The sequence below is a fragment of the Emys orbicularis genome, chromosome 5 (genome assembly GCF_028017835.1).
Source record: "Emys orbicularis isolate rEmyOrb1 chromosome 5, rEmyOrb1.hap1, whole genome shotgun sequence".
Lineage (NCBI taxonomy): Eukaryota > Metazoa > Chordata > Testudines > Emydidae > Emys > Emys orbicularis.
In genome coordinates this window covers 8388602-8410708 of record NC_088687.1, presented here as the reverse complement: position 1 = coordinate 8410708, position 22107 = coordinate 8388602, and the positions used below count along the sequence as shown (strand labels likewise).

The following is a 22107-nucleotide window of genomic DNA, read 5'->3' as shown; positions in this document are numbered from 1 at the left end:
GCACTAGCTCTGCTCAAGCTGACAGGCTAAAAATAGCAGCGTGGCCAAGGCGGTGTGGGCTGTGGCTCGGGCTCCCTGCCCAAGTTCAGTCCCATCTGAGAATGTCTAGCTGAGCTGGGAATCCCACCTCCCCGCTGCAGTGAAGAGGGCCTCTAAAGATGTGTGTTAAAAAGAAATGGGAAGGGATGAATATTTGCTGGAAGAATTTAGTCTCCGGTTCCTCTCTTACAGTCTGCAGACCTGGATTCTTCAAGGCCTCTCCCCAGAGCCCATCCTGCAGTAAGTGCCCCCCTCACAGCTACACGCACGAGGAAGCGTCCACCTCCTGTCTGTGTGAAGAACACTATTTCAGAAGGGAGTCGGACCCACCTACAATGGCCTGTACAAGTAAGCATGCACTGTGTATCTTTTAATCCGTTTGCGCTGTTATGCACAAGGAATGGGCACAATGACAAGAAAGAAAGTGCTTTTACAGGCTTTGGGCCTGATCCTGACCTGGCTTGTGCTAGTTTTACACTGCTGTAATCCACTGGCTTCATCTAAATTACTCCTGATTTACACCACTGGACTTGAGAGTGGAATCAAGGCTCTTGGCCTCTAAAGTAGGGATTTGATCCAGTAGGTGTTTGTGGAGTTTAGCATGTGGAACTGGACTGCAGCATCTAGAATTGCATGCTGCTGGTGTGCGTGTGGTGTAAAATATCGTTATTTAGCTATAGATCTAGGTAGACACACTATATATGGGTGCCACTTAGTGTCACGAGTTATTCTATTTCCCAATAGTCAGCTTGAGCAACCAGAGAAATAATGAGGTGTCCAGCACTCCTAGCTACTTCGAGATAGTGATATTGGTGGGAGTTACTGACTGTCCAAAGCTACCACAAAGAAAGAAACCATATGTCCACGATGTTCAGTGGATGAGGGAGGCGAATATTGTAGGGGGAGAAATAACAAGCAGGTTGGTATGTTGGGAGGTGGAGACAGAGGAGAGGGAGAGGGCAAATGATAGTTTTCAATCACTCTTTTCCCCACAAAGTATGAAGCTACCCTTTCATCTGCAGCTCGTAGAGCAGTAGCTGCATCTTGTCCACTTCCTCTTCTAAATACTTCAACCCTGGTCCTGCAAAGACTTACACTTACACACATGCATAACCTCACACTGTCCCACTGAAGTCAGCTTACCACAGTGCATAAGGTTAGGAATGTGCACACATTTTTGCAGGATGAGGACCTTCACTGGGGACTGGGTTTTATAGGATTTTATAGTAGAAAGGGAGTTGAAAGGAACTGAAAAAATAACTGAGCTTCTATGGATGGGAACAGGCAGGCAGAAGTGACCCTCAGAGATGGAAGAGAGATAATAAAGAGCCAATATATTCAGAACAGCTGGGACAAGGTGAAGAAGGAGCTTCTGCTCTCCATTTTTCTCCTCTCCTTCTACTAGGGACTGTTTTCAGCAGTAGAAGGTTAGATGCCATGATGGCCCTAGAACAGCCGTGCACCAATCAGCACCCTACTGATATATACTCTGTCACCGTGGTTATTTGACTAGCACCCTCGCTACAGAAAACAGGACAGGGCAGAAGTTCCCAGGGCAGGTTCTAAGCGAAGCTGGACAAATTGACAGAAGCACCTTGGGAGAGAGGTGCTAGGGGCTGCGGGGAGAAGTGGGAATAAGTAAGGGCCCGGGGTGGGGGCACCAAGAGTGACTGCTTCCCGCCCATGTCTCCCAATGAACCCTGCTGCCCTTTCTGGCTGCTTCCAATTTGTCCTCGGTTTTGGCCCCGATCTTGTCAGCTGTTGCACGCCGATGAGCCCCTTTGCCTCCAGGGGGCGCCACACACTGAAAGGGATGGCTCACGCAGAACAGCCGGAGGATGAGGGAGCACTGAATGTCTCTCCGTTTGGTTTTCACAGTAGAAGGTGACTTGAAACGTGCTGCTTTCTTGAAAGGGCTGTGCGACTCCAGGGCGGGAAGGGGGAGCCTCACATCGTTTGTGATAGGCAATGCTGCGTAAAGGTCATAGACAGATAGATGGAAGAAGAGGCCCGCTAGTGAAGTCCTGGTGTTGTCGGGGTGGGGGGGAAGGGGAGAAAATTTATCTTTTAAAATAAAGACATTCCAAACATAGATAAAAAGCTAGTTATACACGTAGGCCGGTTCGCAAAGGGGCTTCAGGAAAGTTAGCTGCCCAGCTTCCATTGCAAGTCAGTGGCCAGTGAGTGGCTAATTCCCTTGGGTTTCTGTGACAATCCCAGCTATATAGTGGAAGAGTACATATGTTAAATAGGTCCTATTTTGCCAGCAGAATAAGGCATGCCAGGATGTTCATTAGTAGGGTTTGGGGGTATTTCTTGGGCAGATGAAAGTTACAACACCCATAATCTGCAATAAACCCCCTACCAACACACACCAATTTGTGGCTCATTGCTGTAGTGTGAGGACACAGATACAAAGAACCAGACCTTAAGCAGCAACTAGAGAACTCTGTCACCAGGAAGTTCCCACCTTTTTATTAAGCTCCCTGCTGCAACACATCCTGGTCCTCTCTGGTGAAACTGTGGAACTCAATGGCCACTCCACAGTTACATACAGGAAAAAAAAATCCTGCATCATGATTGATTGACAAGAGTCATTTGTTAGAGCCATTAAGTTTCTGTTGTTTACTTCTTTAGGATAGCTTAGTGGTTTGAGCATTGGCCTGCTAAACCTAGGGTTGTGAGTTCAATCCTTCAAGGGGCCATTTAGGGATCTGGGGCAACAAAAAAATTGTCAGGGACAGTACTTGGTCCTGCTAGTGAAGGCAGGGGACTGGACACGATGATCTTTTGGGGTCCCTTCCAGTTCTATAAGATAGGTATATCTCCATATATTTTTATCAAAATGTAGGGCTGGAAGAGACCTCCAGAGGTCATGTAGTCCAGCCCTCTGCACTAAGAGATTTCATCTACTTGAAATCTAGTAAAAGGGGTCTTAAAATTAGTTTTACGTATTACATTGCCAAGTCTCCCTGCCAGTATTTATGGTTTTATAATGATGCTTTCCTGACTTTTTTCAAAATGCTTGTCAGTCCCATGTTGCTATGTGAAAGACCCACACAAACAGAGGAAACTGATTAACTCCCATAAAAGTGAAACAGAAACTGATCACATATGAAGGGCTGTCAAATGCTGAAAGGAATAACAAAAAAGGAGTCGAGAAAGATGTTTTGTTCTTTAATTTCTTTAAGTTCTAGTTTCTTAGAACTGGAATTTGTAACAATAAGTAATATATTTTTTTAATGTGATTTTAAAATTGATGATGCCCTGTTAAATTTTGGAAAAATGTTCTCAGTCAAACTCAGTGTCTTTTTCTCAGAGAATGTTGTGAAAATTATTATTCAATTCCCAGAAGATAAATAGCTTTTAAAAATAAAATGATAGCTTTCTTTCCTCTTTGGGACATCAATTTAAAAGGAAAGAAAAATAAAAAAACGGATACACTTTTGAAGTTTATGGCCACAGTGGAGAAGTTTTCAGATGGTATAAAATGTAACATACAACAGAAGTTTCTGATGAGAACATTTCAGGGAATATTTTGCCCTCAGTAAAAAATTCACAATTCCCTTTAATGTGCGTTGTGATTAAGTATCAGAGGGCAGAATTTGTCTCTGAGAATATATTTAAAAAACACACACACATTGATTTACTATTTCAGATTTATTGTCCATGAAAGAAAATATGGACTTTGTCTTCACCCAGTTTCCTTTTGAGTCAGTAAATCATGATCTGGGGTGGGTAAGTCAGTATCTGCTTAATATACAAATTAGCTATCTTTTTAATTATGATTATTTCAGTAAACTAACTTCTTTGTCCTTGACAAAGAGAGGTCATAAATAAAAATGTACCATCTGACCAGATATCAGGTTCCCTGGTCCTCAGAAAATAAAATAGCAGTTTGTTCTCACCACTGTGATTTTTTTCAAAGTTTTAGTGGAGCAGTTTCAAGATTCTTCAAATAGTACTTGTTAGATTTCTCCAAACTACTAAAGACCATTCATAGAGCCCCTTTGAGAGTGCAAATTTTATGGGTTATGGAGTGCCGCTGACTTCAAAGCATTGCTATTGAAATTGATGGTTTTAAGCCTTCAAGAAGAGCAACTGACTCTTCTGTAGAGAGCGAGTAAAAACCTCTGGCAACTTTAGTAAAGTAATAATTTACCTACTGTTAAAGACACATTGTCCAATAAGTGTTTCTTGTGCTTGACTTCCCCCTCCCCCACCCCACATTCCCCCTTAGTTTCCTAGTATACGTAAAGAGTCATCACATAGTGGAAAGAAAAACGGGGCAATTTAACTGGTCAAAAGTACTTGTGTGCAATGCATTTAACTCAGCACAACTCCAGGCCTGAATTTCTGTAGCTTCCGTTGTATCGGTCTGACGGGGCTGCAAGTTGTTTTAACTGTTCATGTGCTGTGCTGCCAATAGTTAAATCGTGCTGGATGCCTGTGGGGTGGTTTGTGAGCGTTAGAGTGGAATCCATAAAGATTCTCAGATACTTTTTGGGGAGCCCTCACTGCCAATTGCCACAGTTTGTGTGAGTTTCCTTCTTTGCATCAGTTTAACTTTTGTTTTCCGGTTTGAATAATATGCAATCGTTATCATTAGAATGACTGTCGTTCATATGCATGAAAAACTCCCTTTGGCTACAGTAGGAGTTGCACATATGCTGCAATTCATTCCTTACGCTTCTGTCCTGCAAAGACTTGAGCATATGCTTTATTTTAAGCATGCCATTGGCTTAAATGGGACCACTCACGTGCTTAAAGCTATGTGTGTGCATAAACATTTGCAGGATTCAGTTCTTACTGGCCTCTTCAACTCCCCCTCTTTGGACTTTGAGAGCAGACACACAAAGACAAATTTTCATCAATGGCTCCTTCAATTGCATGCACAAATAGGTGCTTAGACGCTCAACTGCCTGCCTGTGTGTGCAGTTAAGGCAGTCCGTTTTAAAAACGTGATCCACAGAATTGAATATATAACTCCGAAAAAGCTGAGTTGCACTTTCCTAAGCCATTCTTTTTGTTTTAATTTTACATCAAGGGTTGATTTTTTTTTTTTTTTTTTTGGTGAGGGCAAGTTTCTCTTAGAATTGGCTAAAATGTCAACTCCTAGGACAAGGGTAGGCAACCTTTCAGAAGTGGTGTGCCGAGTCTTCATTTATTCACTTTAATGTAAGGTTTTGCGTGCCGGTAATACATGTTAACGTTTTTTAGAAGGTCTCTCTCTATAGGTCTGGGGGGGGGAGTGGAGGTGCAGGGCAGAAGGCTGGGTGTTGGGGGGACTCGAGGTCAGGGCAGAGGGCTGGGGGTGTGTGGAGGTGCAGGGCAGAAGGCTGGGTGTGTGGGGGGACTCAAGGTCAGGGCAGAGGGCTGGGGTGTGTGTGGAGGTGCTGGGCAGAAGGTTGGGTGTTGGGGGGAGGTCAGGGCAGAGGGCTGGGGAGATGTGGGGGTGCAGGGCAGAAGGCTGGGTGTTGGGGGGAGGTCAGGGCAGAGGTGTGTGTGGAGGTGCAGGGCAGAAGGCTGGGTGTTGGGGGGAGTTCAGGGCAGAGGGCTGGGGAGATGTGGGGGTGCAGGGCAGAAGGCTGGGTGTTGGGGGGAGGTCAGGGCAGAGGTGTGTGTGGAGGTGCAGGGCAGAAGGCTGGGTGTTGGGGGGAGGTCAGGGCAGAGGTGTGTGTGGAGGTGCAGGGCAGAAGGTTGGGTGTTGGGGGGAGGTCAGGGCAGAGGGCTGGGGAGATGTGGGGGTGCAGGGCAGAAGGCTGGGTGTTGGGGGGAGGTCAGGGCAGAGGTGTGTGTGGAGGTGCAGGGCAGAAGGCTGGGTGTTGGGGGGAGTTCAGGGCAGAGGGCTGGGGAGATGTGGGGGTGCAGGGCAGAAGGCTGGGTGTTGGGGGGAGGTCAGGGCAGAGGGGGGTGTGGAGGTGCAGGGCAGAAGGCTGGGTGTTGGGGGGACTCGAGGTCAGGGCAGAGGGCTGGGGTGTGTGTGGAGGTGCAGGGCAGAAGGCTGGGTGTTGGGGGGAGTTCAGGGCAGAGGGCTGGGGGTGTGTGGGGGTGCAGGGCAGAAGGCTGGGGGTTGGGGGGAGGTCAGGGCAGAGGGCTGGGGGTGTGTGGGGGTGCAGGGCAGAAGGCTGGGTGTTGGGGGGAGTTCAGGGCAGAGGGCTGGGGGGGTGTGGGGGTGCAGGGCAGAAGGCTGGGTGTTGGGGGGAGGCAGCCAAGCTTCCCCCCTCCCCCGTTTCTTCCCCCACCATGGCGCTTTCCGGCCCCTCCGCCCCTCCTCTCACCGGGCAGGCAGCGTGCCACTCAAAATTGGCTCGTGTGCCGTGTTTGGCACACGTGCTCTAGGTTGCCGACCCCTGCCCTAGGAGAATCAGAGCAGCTTGAGCTGAAATAGCGCACATGCTGCAAATTGCTACAAGGTTTCACAATGAGTTTTATCAATTTTACAGACATAAAAAAGAAAATAGGAAAAAGTAGCTAGGGGAAAAGTTTATCGTTTACAAAATAATTGCAATTTCACAAAATTACCTATTTTAAATATTTCAGTGTTCTTAATTATAGCCATATGACTAGAATCACACAGAGTCAGGAAATGCAGTTAAATAAATATGCATGCACTTTCTGGGGAGAGGAGGCACGTTGGAGCTGGCTTTCAAGGAGGTATTCACGGATTTTAGCACCTACCGGAATTTTGCACTCAGTTTCCATTCAGACTGAATGGGAGTTAGGTGCCTAACTCCCTTAGGCTTTTGAAAATCCCAGTGACACCATGACTCAAAACCAGCGAAACTCTTTAATAAATGTCCCTTTCTTCCTCCTGCATCACAATGCAGTCAAGGTACAATGTGCAGATCCGTTGTGAAGATCACCAACATGTTGTATGCTACTGCCATCCTTCTGTACAAAATTATCCTTTCACATCACATCAGAGGAGAATTTTGTCCTCAGTCTCCAAGGCAAATTTATACAAAAATATTTCCTAAAACACGGTTTGGCTGGTATTTTTTCCCCTCCAAAATCATTATCTGTTGACAACTCAGAGAGATTAATAGGATTTGAAAAAGAAAATTTGATCTTGCGATTGTTATAACCTGGCCAGAAAAGGGCCATATGTCCTGCGAGTCATGCATTGCCCTGAGCCCATGTGTGACAGTCCCATTGACTTCACTGGGAGTTCCACCAGAGAGTGTAGCCAAGATTTTCATAAGTAACTAGGGATTTGGGATGCCTCAATTTTCAGATGTCCCACTTGATCCCCCTGAAAGGGGTCTGATTTTCAGAGGGCATATGCCCAGCACTTCCTACCAATCAGCATCTCTGAGGGTTTCTCAAGCCGGACACCCAAAAATGGAGGCATCCAGAATCATTCGTCACTTTTGAAAATCTTGGCTTGAATGTCTGATGTGGCCCCTGGCAAAGAAGTACCATTCTTATGGGAGCTGTGAAAAGCTGCTTCAGCACTTTTTAACCCTTGAGCACCCTTCCCCGGGCTGGGCAGACATCCGAAGCATGGACACTCTGCAAAATAAGAAACTGGAGAGTAGCCATTCAAACAACTTAACATGCAACGCTTTGTCGAGGCAGAGGAAAAGCCTGCTGTTTAGTACATGGACGCAGTAGTATCACTTACAATCGGTGTCGGATATTTCTTCGGTACGTGTTATTCTTCAGGATCTGGAGCTAGAGCCACAAAGGGTATGTCTACACTGCAGCTGGATGTGTTCTTCACAGCTCGGCTTGACGTACATGTGCTGGCTTTGATGGAGCTAGCGCACCAAAATCAGCAGCGTGCACATGGAGACGCGGACAGCGCAACGGGCTAGCTGCCCAAGTACAAGCCCGTCCGAGGTCTGCATTCAGGCAGCTAGTCTGAGCCACTTCCCGTGCTATCGCCACCCCACTGCTATATTTAGCATGCTCATCAAGCAGAGCTAGCGGGTCTTCTCTCCCCGAGCTGGGAATTCCAGCTCCCAGCTGCCGTGCAGACGTACCTTTAGGGTGAAACCTTGACCCCACCGAAATCAATGGCAAAACCCTCATTGACTTCAATGGGACCAGGATTGCAGCCTTGATGCCTGCTCCCTTGCCCTCTTGGCTGGCAGGGGCTTGGAGCACATCCAAGGGAACACGCTTGGTAGGATACTCCTCCCTGTGTTCCTGGATCAGATGGGTGGGTGGGTCCCAACACGCACACTTCGAAGCGAGGAGGGACAGCTAAGAGTGACCCCGCATTGCCCTGCCGGTCCTTCAGCTGCTGCTGTGCATTGGCTCTGTGTGCTCCATGGCACGCGAACAGTGCAGCCCCTCCTTTCAGCCTAGAGAGTAGCGCAGAGCAGGATGGACGAGAATGCTATTTTCACCCTGTGTTTTTCTCACTTTACTTTACAAACCAGGACCCCCCTCAGCTCCTCGGAATGCCATCTCAAATGTTAACGAGACTAGTGTCTTCCTGGAATGGATTCCCCCGGCTGACACCGGTGGAAGGAAAGATGTGTCTTATTATATTGCATGCAAGAAGTGCAGCTCCCACTCGGGGCTGTGTGAGGCGTGTGGCAGTCATGTCAGGTACCTCCCCCAGCAAATCGGCCTGAAAAACACCTCTGTCATGATGGTGGACCTGCTTGCTCATACAAACTATACCTTTGAAATTGAGGCAGTGAACGGAGTGTCCGACCAGAGCCCTGCAGCGCGGCAGTATGTGTCTGTAAATGTAACCACAAATCAGGCAGGTAAGTGGAACTTCAAAAGGGGCTAAGATTCTGGGGTGGGGGGCCCTGGCCATTCTGTGGGGTGGAACTCCCATTGAAATAAGTGGAAGTAGCAAGACTGGGCCTTGAATCCTTCCCTATGCAGGCGGTTGTTGTGTCTCTAATGGTTGAATTTCATTAGAACAGCACAGGTACATGTTTGTAGGTTCAGCAGCCACCCGAGAGGCCATTGATGTGTTGTAACTAATCAAGTCCGTGCCCCGGTAATTAATTTGGATTGCTGATGTGTCAGGCAAAGCATGCGAATGTATCTCGAGGAGAGGAAATAAAAGCACTATTGGGTTACTGCTCACTGCTGATTGACATGGCAGGAAGCCTTCAAGGGTAGCACTGGCAGATGTCAGCATGACACCTGCAAAAACACCTGTTTAATTCAAATAAACAAGTGTCATGGCCCTTAATGAAGTTTATCATTGTCCCCATCACAAAGGCTGCTGCCAGCAGGTCTCCTCTTGGATGAAATAGGTTATTGGGTTGACTTTAGCATTTCATAAACAGCAGTGGAGGTTTCCCTGATGCGCTGAGCTAAATGCACATAAAGATCAATAAATGTAGCGGTAGGTGAGAAGATCAGATATGGACGATCACCACTTTCTGTAAAGAAACACTTCCACCTTGTGAGTTATGCCCAAATCTCCCACTAGTTGTATTAGGAGTTATATACATCGCTGACTCTTTGTGCACTGAGATAAGAATGTACCCACTGTACAGTTATTACCAGATCTTTGGTGGGGAAATCGTAGCCTGTTGGTTTGGGATGATAAATGCAGCTCATGTCAAAAAATAATGGAAGTTATAGCCCTGATTCCCCAGTGTGATATTCTGGATTTACGTCAGCATAACTGCATTGCGATCAGTGGAATCACACTGTAGCAGAACTGGAGTAACATAATGGTAAATTGGGCCCTTTGTGTTTATTTCATTGTGCAGTCTTGAAGCGACAGCTTTATGCTTCCTCTGTTTGATTCAGTATGTGACGTTTGCACAGTCCATTACGCATCCACATAGACATCCTACAGCCCTGTCCAAATTAAATAATAGAGCCAGGAGAATGCACTATTTATGGTTCAACCTTCAGTCCTTATTCAGAAGATGAGCAAGGGCTATTTGCATGAGCTAAAAGTTGCTGGATCTATATATCAAACATTCTCCTGAAAGAGCTTGGAAGTTTAGGTTGCTCCCTGCTGCTTTAGATACATTTAGATGTCAAAGGTTAAAGATACTTTGCACTGGGAGATAGAGCTAGAGGGGGAGATTTTTACAAGTGGGAATTACTCACCTTGACTTTCCATGGGAATTGGACATCTGACTGCTTTGTGCCTTTGAAAAACTCCTTCGTGGCTACCAAACGAGATGTGTACACATAGGAGCCTGTAGTCGTCTTCCCCCCCCCCCCCCCCGCCGCCACAACTGCAGTATACCAGCCGCTCACCCCGAGATCGAAAATGTGTGACCCACCCAGAGAGGCTGTAGGCTTTATACACCTCCAGCTCCCAGTGAACTCAGTGAGAGTTCTCTGTGCCTTAAGATGGCATGGTTGGACACAGTCAGAGATCAAGGGCCTCAGTCTCCATTCTATGACACCCATTGCATGCCAGTATGGAACTCTGCTTGCATAAAACTGGTGGAGTGGGTGAGAGAATCAGACTTCTACTGGGTTGGTATAAGGACTGAACTGGAGGAAAAAAGAACCCTTGCTAGAAGAAATACTGGCCCATGGAAATTAAAAATGGCATGTCATGTTGATAGATATTTACTAAGCAGCATCGCAGATGGATTGCCTGGTGTTGTCCTTTCATTTTTGCTTTGTCAATCCCAAGACCTTGCTAATTTCAGAACTTGAAAAAAATGCACAAACAGCAGGATATTGGCCGCACCAGATGTTTTTTATATATGAAACCTTTGGCAACATACAGTGTGTATCTGGTTTTGGGTTCCTGTAGGGATTGTTTCCTGAAAAAATTTGTTTGTTTCTTAAGTCATTTCTCTCTCTCTCTCTTTTTTTTTTTTTAAACTGGCACCAGTAGTCAGTCTAGCATTTTCAGACTGATGTAATTTTTCTTTCTGACTGCAAGACATGTGTGAACCGTCTCGATTCAAAATTAGATTTGATAGTACAACAAGAAAAATAGCTAGTTCTGTGTGCAAGATGAAAAAAATGTTACAGTAAACTAAGAGATGAAACTGATTAGCTAACTCTGGCTGATCAGTGTATGGAATCCAATAATGATTTTCTGCTGAAGAAGTTGAGTGATTAAATGATTAATTTATGACTGTCTATCAGTATGAAAAACATTGTCACAAACACAATACCATTGCAGTCTCTAGGAGGAGGATAATAAAGGATCGCGCTTTCATGAAACTGTTTATAAGAACTGCTGTACTGGGTCAGACCACTGGTCCGTCTCTGACAGTGGCCAGTACCAGAGCTTCAAGGGGAGTGTACAGAGCAGGGCCAGTGGAGTGATCAGAGGTTTAGGGTCACCCGGAGCATGAGGTTGCATCTCTGGCCATCTTGGCTAACAGTAATTGATGGAGATATCCTGCATAAACGTATCTAGTTCTTTTTTGAACCCTGTTATATTTTTGGCCATCATAACATCCAATGGCAATAAATTCCCCAGGTTAATTGCGCGTGGGGTGAAGAAGTACTTCCTCTTGTTTGTATTAAATCTGTTACCTATTAATGGTGGGAAAGGGTAAATAACACTTCTTCATTCACTTTTTCCACACCCTTCATGATTTTATAGACGTCTATCATATCTCCCCCCCACCCCCACTTAGCATCTCTTTTCTAAGCTGAACAGCCCTAATCTTTTTTTAGTCTCTCCTCATACAGAAGCCATTCCATGCCCTTGATCATCTTTGTTGCCTTTCTCTGAACCTTTTCCAGTTCTCTTATATCCTTTTTGAGAGGGGGCAACAAGAACTGGACACAGTATTCAAGGTGTGAGCGTACGATGGATTTATATAGTGGGAGTATGATATTTTCTGATTTATTTTCTATCCCTTTCCTAATAGTCCTTAACATTTGGTTAGCCTTTTTGACTGCTGCTGTACATTCAGCTGAAGTTTTCAGAGAACCACCCATAATGACTCCAAGATCTCTTTCTTGAGGGGTAACGGCTAATTTAAACCCCGCCATTTTATATGTATAGTTGGGATTATGCTTTCCAATGTGCATTACTTTGCATGTATCAACATTGAATGTCACCAGCCATTTTATTACTCAAGCACCCAGTTTTGTGAGATCCTCCTATAACTCCTCACAGTCAGCTTTGGACTTAACTACACCTCTACCTCGATATAACGCTGTCCTCGGGAGCCCAAAAATCTTACCGCATTATAGGTGAAACCGCATTATACTGAACTTGCTTTGATCCACCGGAGTGCGCAGCCCCGCCCCCCCGGAGCACTGCTTTACCGCGTTCTATCCGAATTCGTGTTATATCGGGTCGCGTTATATCGAGGTAGCGGTGTATATTGAATAATTTTGTATCATCTGCACACTTTTCCACCTCACTGTTCACTTCCTTTCCCAGATCACTAATGAGTATGTTGAACAGCACCGGTTCAAGATATTAAAAAATAGGAGCCTAAAATTAGGTTCTTAAATCCCTTTTTAGAGTCCTATAAAAAAGCCTGGTTTTCCAAAGTGCTGAGTACCAGCTGACTCCCTATTCCTGGAGCAGGCAGCAGAGGACATTAACCATTCAAAGGGAATATGCAGGGTCAGAGGGGTAGAATCATAGAATCTCAGGGTTGGAAGGGACCTCAGGAGGTATCTAGTCCAACCCCCTGCTCAAAGCAGGGCCAATCTCCAGACAGATTTTTGCCCCAGATCCCTACATGGCCCCCTTAAGGATTGAACTCATAACTGTGGGTTTAACAGGCCAATGCTCAAACTACTGAGCTATCCCTCCCCCATGAGAGAGAAGGATAATCTTTAAAAAGCAAACTGGGCCCAAAGTTAGTATTGAAGCACCTTAGGCCCAGACTTTTCATTCCCTGCAGTGCCCTGCCTCATCCTGTAGACGCCTTCTTCTAGAGTGGATGAGGTAGGGGTCCTTCAGCAGGGGTTGGCACCACCATGTGGCACGACGGACACTTGATAAAATTACCGTCCTTAGTGACGAACATTGGGGGATGGGGGATGTCATTCAGTCATTCAATTTTTGGAAAAATTACCATGGACCTCAACATTTTTACCACAGACACGTTGCTGGCCCTGTCCTTCAGAGAACAGTCTTGTTCACTGCATAGCTCAGATCCATTCCCTGGGTGAGGCAGGGGTCCGGGGTGGGGGGGAAACTACTTGTGGTCATGTAATTAAAGGTGGTGTCATAACACATTTGCCCAAGCGTCTGAATTAAGGTTGCATGGACAGTTAGTGCATCATGTATCTAGGTCAGGCAGGATTTGTGCAGAGAAGATCTACAATCTACTTTGAGTGTTCAGTGTTTTTAGTGAGAACCAAACTAGTATGGAGCCTGTGTATTTTTACTCCACGTTGTGGGATTTTCTGGTGGGAGGAGTGTATCAGCATGGCTCTCCCGTAGGGGCTAGAGCTAGCTGGCCCTGATTACAGAACGAGCTATATCTGGGAGAGATCAGGGGGATTGTCCCATAAGGAGCAGCAGAAGGCTATGATGGGGGGTGGGGGGTGTTCAAGAAATGGTGGAGAGGCTACAGAGTGTGAAAGGTTCCTGCAGGGAAGACCCTGAGACCAAGGGAGCTGTGACACTGAAGAGCCGCTGTGAGCTGAAGGTTCCTGCTAGAGACCCCGACTGAAAGAAGCATTTGGGCTGGGAAGCCAGAACCAGACTGCTGAGGAAGCTTCAGCCAGGTAGAGCCTGGGAGTCCTGGGCATAGCTCCTGCTGGAGACCCAAGGACTTGGGCCTGGAAACCAGAGGGGCCGAGGAAGGCTGAGCTCCAGCCAGGTAAAGCGGAGAGACTTTGAGCTGGGACCTAGCTCAGGGAAAGGGCTGGGGACTCCTTAGCTGAAGGGGGAGAGTGACTGAGCTGGGGTTGGGGCTGGAGGGTCAGTATGTAAAGACTCAATAAATGGGACCCCAGGAGGGGACTGTGGTAGTTACCTGTGGACTGTGAGGTAATCAGAGGCCCTGGGAGGAAATGGTATCAGGGCACTGCAGAGGCACCTCTGGCCCTGTTACAGAGGGATATTTAAAGTTAGGAGAATTGCAACTAAAAAAAAACTAACCCGACTAGACTGCTGTATGAGAATCCCTTTGCGCCAATTCAGAGAAATCAGAACCTCTTAACTCACTTTGAACTGGACGGTCCTCGCCCGCGCTGATTGTTTGCTATGGCAGTCGGGCAGTTGCTACAACACTTCGGTCCAAGCGCTCTAAGAGGCGGAATGTGCCAGACAAGCACTGCCCTGCAGAGGGACACCACCCCAGTGGGCGTTTGGGGTTTGTTTGTGCCTCAGGGATGATGTATGGTCTTCCCCCAAACTCCCTGTGGCCCAGTCTGCAGGCTGCACTGTGGCCAGCTTGCTCACTGGGCAAGTGGGGAAGGGAGTGGGGCCACAATCTGCTTTTCCTTTCTCCACTGAGGTGTCTGACACTCTGCAGAGAGGAACAGCCCCTGTGTACCCCTGAGCAGTTGTGGCTGCTTGTTACACAAGCTGCACAAGATGAGACGTTTCCTTGTTCTCCCGGCAGGTCTGTGTAAGGGCCAGCCACCATGCAGTGCTAAGGCCCTGAGTAGGGTTACCATATTTGTACACTGAAAAAGGAGGACACTCCATGGGGCCCCTGGCCCCACTCCAACTCCGCCCCTTCCCCGCCCCCATTCCAACACCTTCCCCACCCAAAGTCCCTGTCCCAACTCCGCCCCCTCTCTGCCCTATTGACCCCCTTCCCCTATTGACCCCCTTCCCCAAATCCCAGCCCCGCCTCCTCCCCTGAGCTCGCCACATTTCCCCTCCCTCCCAGCCACCCGAAACAGCTGCTTCCTCCCCGGGCTCCCACCGCTCTCCAGTCCCTGTGCCCCCGGCCGGGCACTTCCCCCGCGCAGCAGCAGCCGGAGCCAGGGAGCGGGAAGTTGCTTCGGGCCCCGGGCCTGCCCCCGAGCTGGGCATCCCAGCCCCAGCGCACTCCCACCTGCGAGGCTGCACCCCAGCCGCAGGCTCCCTCTCTGGCCAGGCTGGAGCAGAGAAGTGCTGCGTGCGTGGCCCGGGCCTTGCCCCTGGGCTCAGGGGAGCCTCCACCCCACTCCCAGCCGGACCCGGCGAGGCTGCAGCAGCTCAGGCCGGGCGGCTGCGGGAGGCGCTGCAACGCGGGCCCTTCCCGGGTGGGGGAGCTCGGGCTCCCGTGAGCCGCCACCGCGTGCCGAGAAACTTTCCCCTGCGCCGGGACCCGGCAGCAGCTCCGCGGGGGGGAGGCAGCCCCGGCTGCACGGACCACTGGCGGGGGGGCTCCTTGCATGGCCGGGACAGAGGGGGGAGACTGAGGCTCTGCCAGAGCCGCGGGGAGTGCTCGGAGGAGGGAGAAGCAGCCGCGGGTCCCCCGCAGCTACCTGCAGAGACGCCACCGTGGGCGCGGGGTTGCAGCAGCACGGGGGGAGGGGGTTTGTAATCCACAGGCTGAGCGAGCTGACACCCCAAGAGGAGAGGGGGCAGTGGGTAGGGTTATCATACCTCCGTATTTTCCGGACGTTTATATATAAAATCCTCCCGGAGGGTGATTAACAACTAAAAAGCAGGACATGTCCGGGAAAATACGGACGTATGGTAACCCTAGCCCTGAGTGTATCCTACACACCCTCAGACGTGCTGGCAGGTATGCTGCTTGGGCCCTTGGGCAGGCTGGGCCAACTCAGATATAATTCCTCTGGATGGCTCTGGGGTGTCGCTTGGCCTAGAGAGGTTGCCCTGCCATCCTTTCCACAGGCTGCTTCTCACTCACGTTCCCATCCCATCCTCCCCGCTTTCAGCCTGGAAGCAGCGACTCCGCTCCCCAGCGAGGCTCTGGTGCATGGGTGCAAGAGCCGGAGGATTGGTTTGGTGCCCTCCCGCCACCAATGCACCAACTCCAGGCTGGCCAAAGTGTCTTCTACAGCGAGTATAGCTGTACCCAGCGCCATCTCCCTGTCCACAGACGCTGTGCAGTGCCCCTCAGTCAGCCAGTGCACTGGAAGGTGTGCTGCACCTGGGTCCAACTTAGGGAATAATTCAGAGCACATCACTCTTTGAGGAATTGAGCCTCTTCCTTATTCACAAATGGTCTGAGGGCAGCTTATGATTGTCTCATGAATATTCATGCTGTGAAACGCTTTGGCAAATTGTCCCCACGGTGCATTCCTGGCCTGTAGATTGACCATGAGCAGTTAGTTGCCAGTTTTCTATATATAAAATTCAGCTGTGCTGGGGCCTAACCCTATAAGCTGTTACTCAACCGAGCAGCCCCCTGAAATCAGTGGAACTAATGGTGGGAGTAAGACTCCGATGACTAAGGTCTGGGAATATTAGGTCCTTGTTGAGTGATGACTGGTCAACGAGGTTATACTGTCTTTGTTCCCTGATGGAACAAATGTAACTCATGGCATCAGGTTTCAGTGTGAATACTCATGTTTGCAAGTTCAAAATTCGCTTTCCAAAAATAGTCTGTGTTGCTCACTGTTTCGGTGCACGTTCCTGGCTTGCGAGAATGTTCACAGAACGCAAACCCGAAAAGGGGTTGTGAGCACTGCTGTCATTAATTCATTTTGCTGCCCAAGCAAATATTGGGTGAAATTATTTTGAGTTCTTCACCAAGCTTTATGATTAAATAGCACAGTAACTATTAATCCTGATATCTGAGTCCCCCGAGGTCTTCTGCCTCTTCTGATCTTTGCACAAACAGAGCTATTGCCCTGAATTTTTATATAGAGACCTATCATTTGTGATATGTAGGATCAGGACTCCAGGCAGCTCAGAGGTTTTGACATGCATACAGGGTGACAGGCACGCCCACTGTACGTATGTTCACACACATATTGACAGGGATCAACTAAAATGGCTTAAAATCATGCTTGCATTTATCACAGGTGGATTGTTACAAACTTCAAAGCTGTTTTTGTTGTCATGAAAACTCCCTGCTTTTCTTTGGGAAGTTTTAATACCAGTACAATCAGTTATCCACTGGTAATGACCACTATTCAAGATGTTACTGACCAAAAAAAAGGAAAAATAAGAAAATTCCTGCTTGTGTTGGTGACCGCTCAGATGGACCTGTGACATCTGATCTTAATTGTTGTTCTGATTGTCCACTGTGTGACAATCCTACTTCAGACTGATTAGTTTGCTTACATAAAGTATAAGGCATATGGGATGGAATGTTTTTTTGGTCAGAACATGGAAAAGGTCAGAATGGTCATGGACAGAGGTGAAAGTAAGCCGGTATGGTCCGGTACGGCGTACTGGCAAGAGCCGGTATGCCGGACCGGACCAGTTTCCCCAGGCCAGCGATTTAAAGGCCCTGGGGCTCCCGGCAGCAGCCGGAGCCCTGGGCCCTTTAAATCGCCGCCCAAGCTCCGGGGCTCCCAGCTGCCTCTGCAGTTGGTAGCTCCGGTGGTGATTTAAAGGGCCCGGGGCTCCCAGCCGCTGCTACCGCAGCAGAGCCCCGGGTCCTTTAAATCACCGACGGAGCCCCGAGGGCTCCCGGCTGCCACCGCTACTCCAGGGCTTGGGGCTCTGGCGGAGATTTAAAGGGCCCAGGGATTTAAAGGACCGTCTCTTCCGGTTGAGGCCACGCCCCTTCTGGTTGAGGCCCTGCTCAGGACTCCGGCGTACCGGTAAGTCCTTTAAGTTACTTTCACCCCTGGTCATGGAAGATTGGAAATCCTATGTGCCCCATGTTTCAGCCTTATTTGGTATTGATTTCCCTTATCTGTAAGAAAGAAATAGAGAGCTTATTTACTCTTCATGCCTAGAAAGCCAGAGGATTTAACACATATTGAAAACTGCTGTTTAGTTACCTATTCAAACAATGAATTGCGTTGGGCGAGTGGGTATGACTCAAATGAAAGGTTCTATCTATCTGGCATCGCATCACAGTTGTTATCACTTCCCAACTAAAGTAAATGAATGGTTCCTGCTTTTTTTTTTTTTAGTATTATCCAAAGTTAAAGCCGATAAGTATCTTTGAAGATGGAGAAATTCTCATTATGATATAAATTAATCCTACAGCTTTCCCCGCCTCTTATCTGTGACACTGGCTGTATGTCTCCATGGTTTTTAACCTTTTGGAGGCTGCATTGCAAATACTGTACGTCTTCTAGCGATACTATGGGAAGGTGCAGGGCATTATAAAGGAGGAATGTCAGTCTGTATAAATATTCTCTATAGCTTCCATCAAACACTGTATCTAAGCACTTTCAGATAAAATAGATTTGCAAGGTGAGATCTCTAGTGGGCTTCATGGAGTCTTCTGCGCTTCTCCTTTCCCTGGCAGAAGAAAATTCTTCTTAGAAATGTGCCAGCTTGTCATGGTCACACTGTAGTGGATCAGGATTTAACCACACCCAGCTGGCTCACCCGCAAGGTCATGGCAGACATTAAGCCATCTGACTTGACTTTTCAACGTCGTGTTGTAACATGACATGGCTTTGCAGTGACAAGAGATACTGAAAGGGTTGCATGTACTTTATTGATATTAATGGCTACATTTCTCCACCATTTTTAATGACAGGCAGTGGGCATGCCGGCTTGAACACTTGCAAAGCACATTCTGGAATTAGGTCAGCTGTTCCAAAGCCCATGCTAGTCTTGAGCGTCAGAGCACCAAGCTGCACTTGAGGTCAGGCTGATAACAGGTTCGGCCTTGTGAGGGGGTGGGGGGGACATATGCATGGTGGATTGGTAGGTCCCCACCAGCCTCCTGCTGCAGAAGTGGATGCCACTCTGAATCCGACTGTTCGGTCTTTATCACTTTGTGTTTTCAAAGCTGTTTTTTCAACAAAAAGATCTGTATGCTTTTTGTACTTAACAAAAGCAGAGTTTCTCTTTTATGTTTCTAGTACCCCATATCAGAGGGGCCCGAGACCATGGGCTTCTTGACACCCCAGTACTGGCTCTGGCTGCTTAAAGGGGGAGAACAGGGCCACCCCAAGATACAGGAGAACCTGATTTTCTGTGATTTGTTTCTGCCCCTTCGAGGCCAGGATAGTGATGAGAACGGTGTCCTAGCTGACGTGGATGAACGCCAAGTAGCCACATTAGCTGAGGGATCCGGCAGCCAGCACAGCCAATTTGGAAACCTGCCCAGGTCACTGTTGAGCACTGTGTCTTTCTCTGTCTGAAAAAGTATGAGATGCAGTATCAACTGGGCTGCTGGCAAGAGTCCTGATCCTCTATCCCAACTCCAACAACATAGACTGGGCAACGTGGCTGGAGAAAGAGGGAGTTTCAGCACATTTATCCTTAGTTGTTAGGCTTTTCTTGGCTCTGAACACCAACCCAGCACAGGTTGGCGAGACACCTACAATGTACATCTTGTTATAATCTTATGTCAAAAACTGTGTGCGCTTGGAGTGGGTAGACACCATGTAGAGGGCTGCAGCCCTGTGAAAATTATACTACATGGGGAAACGTGTTTGTAACGGTGATGAAGGCAGCATCCTCAGCTCTGCGGGTGTGTCTGTGTGCGCACACATGTCCAGTGAGTATATTTTCTGACTTTGCCACTGAAAAACATCTCGGTGAAGTCCAGTAAAGTTCAGGGATGGCTCGCCTTGCATGCCTGAGTGTCTTCACTCAGCCTGGCAGGGAATTTCAAACAGGGAATCTTCTCTAAGTAGAGCGTATAGCATAAGCACTCTACCCAAAGGTCTCAGACAAGAAACGAGACCTGGATTTGCGTCTTGCTATGTCTTTAAATGCAACCACTCTTGCTCATTTCACCCACCACCAGGAAGTGGCAGTTGTTTCACCAGTGCTAGAATTGGTGGGGAAATGTTCTGTCCCCAGTAAAAGGGATGATATTCCCTTCCATTTTCACATCATTTTTGTTTTCATTTCCCCCACTTTTCTTTCATTTTAATAACAAGGCACAGTTGTGTGGCATAAACATCTCTAAGCCAACAGTGCTTTACACTGGTTTTAAAAAAAAGGTGTTGAAGAAGGACTTTTCATCCAAATGAAAGTGTGCATTTATATTTAGGCAGAAACACCTGAGGGTTCCCGTTGGCTCAGTTGCTGGATGTCTATCACTACAAAGAGCTGGGACTGATTCTTATGTACACTAAAGTTCTTTCTCCAGTGCCGGGGTGTAAAAGAGTTTTTCTGGAAAGGAGAAACAGACCCCGCTGTTAAATTCAGCGACAGTGTCCCTTCTAGTTTTGGCTGCACACTGGATGCAAATTGGTCAGAATTTAGGTGTAAGTAACACTTACTTGGTTTGTAACTTTTCATTTTACTAGCTTATTGCTCCCCCTCCTCCCCCCTGTGACTAGGGTGACCAGACAGCAAGTGTGAAAAATTGGGATGGGGGTGGGGGGTAATAGGAGCCTATATAAGAAAAAGACCCAAAAATCGGGACTGTCCCTATAAAACCGGGACATCTGGTCACCCTGTCTGCGACCCTGAAGAATTTCTATTCTTTCTCTTTAATTTTCTTAGCTATATGAACAGAATATTTTTTTTAAAGTAGACTAATGGAGGAAGATGAAATAAATTACACAAAGATCCTTAAGGATGGAGCTCAGTTGTTGTGTTTTTCCAGCAATAATTTTGTTTTTCTTTTCCAATGAGAATGATATGGTCATTTACTCTTCAGATGGGATTTTCAGAAGCGCTCTGCATTGGCTTAATTGTTCCCATGGAGGTCAGTGGGAGTTTTCCCATTAACTTTAGTGAGAACAGTTACAGCAGCATGGAGTGCTTTTGAAAATAGCCTCCTGTCATCTTCACACTTTGCCTGTGGCTAGATCCGAGCCTCACTGAAGATAATGGAAAGATTCTCATTGATGTCAGTGTTCTTAGGATCAAGCCCTTAGTCCTTGTGTTTTTTAAGGGGGGGGGAGGGGAGATATTTTCATTTATAGATTGAATTGTGCATGTTGATGTTTAACCTCAATGAACACAGTTCATAAGCACATAGAATCACATATTCTTAAGCTGCGCACACAAACACATGCACAACAGAAATAGAAACATACATATATGAGGTAAAATCCTGACTCCATTGAAGTCAATGGCAAAACTCCCATTGACTTCAATGGGGCCAGGATTTCACTTGTGATTTTTATGAAGGCTTATCCTATATAATCAGAGGAATAGAGAAATGGAGGTACCGATTGTGTCAAACAAAGCCTAAAATCTAGCGACACACAAACAACTGTTATATGGAATCACTTGCAATGCCTGTATCCATTCTGCACATAAAATCTTCATCACCAGCCATCCTATTCCTAAGTCGCATGTTTATCCCAGCCCAGATGGCTGGATGTCTGCTACCAAATGAATTATGGATCAGTTGAATATTTTATAGTTTTATTTATAACTCCCTTGTGGGTAATTGTTGCTTTCTCTTAGTTTGTTATCAGGCTTTCTATAATACTCAGAATGGTAGAAACATGTAATGCATTTCAACAGTAAAAGAATTCCTCGGAATGGGGGAACTTTCTGATCAGAATATTATCATCAGTTTAGATCATTTTTATTCTTACAGTAGGTGATTCTACGCACTCATTGCTATATGAACACATTAAAGGATAAAATAAAAATGTTGCATATATTTGAAGAAAGACTATTTAATTATGACATGAAATTAAAATGTCTTATTTATAGCTATAAATAAACACAGCATGTAACAAAAAAAAAAGACATCGAAGTTCCCATCCTTACAATTAGACGCTAGTGATTAGATTCAATTTATGACTTAAATCCTGTGTGGTGCGATATTATATGAATTTTATTCCCCCTTTCCTCTCCTGCTAGTTGCTAGTTAAACCCCATGTTCCGCGAAGGAAGGAGCCTGACCTAAAGCCAAGTGAAGTCAATGACTTCCATTGACTTCAATGACTTTTAGGTCAGGCCCTAAATGAAGAGGCCCTAATCCTGCAACTTGTTGCACATGGACGGACTCCTGTGTAGAACATGCTACCCCACTGAAATTAGTCAGGCTCTGCCCAGGCCTTAAAACTTGGTTTGTAACTCTTCTTTTTCCCACCTTATTGCGCCATTCCTCTAACAACCACTCTCTTGCTTTCCCATAGTGCTGTATCGATCTCTGTTGCTGTGTCTTGTTTGAGCCCGGTATCAATCAGGGCACCACAGAAATTAGTAGAGTGATGGGT

The 22107-nt window shown here is 47.1% G+C and overlaps 1 protein-coding gene across 5 annotated transcripts in view; it reads left to right on the top strand.

Moving 5' to 3' along the window:
* EPHA5 (EPH receptor A5) overlaps window positions 1-22107 on the top strand; it is a 309701-nt gene that overhangs the window by 151682 nt on the left and 135912 nt on the right. For all 5 annotated transcript variants that reach the window (XM_065404779.1, XM_065404782.1, XM_065404780.1 and 2 more), the window contains exons 3-4: window positions 232-387; window positions 8430-8765. In XM_065404779.1, the coding sequence (XP_065260851.1) occupies window positions 232-387; window positions 8430-8765 (492 nt within the window). The remainder of the gene's footprint in view (window positions 1-231; window positions 388-8429; window positions 8766-22107) is intronic.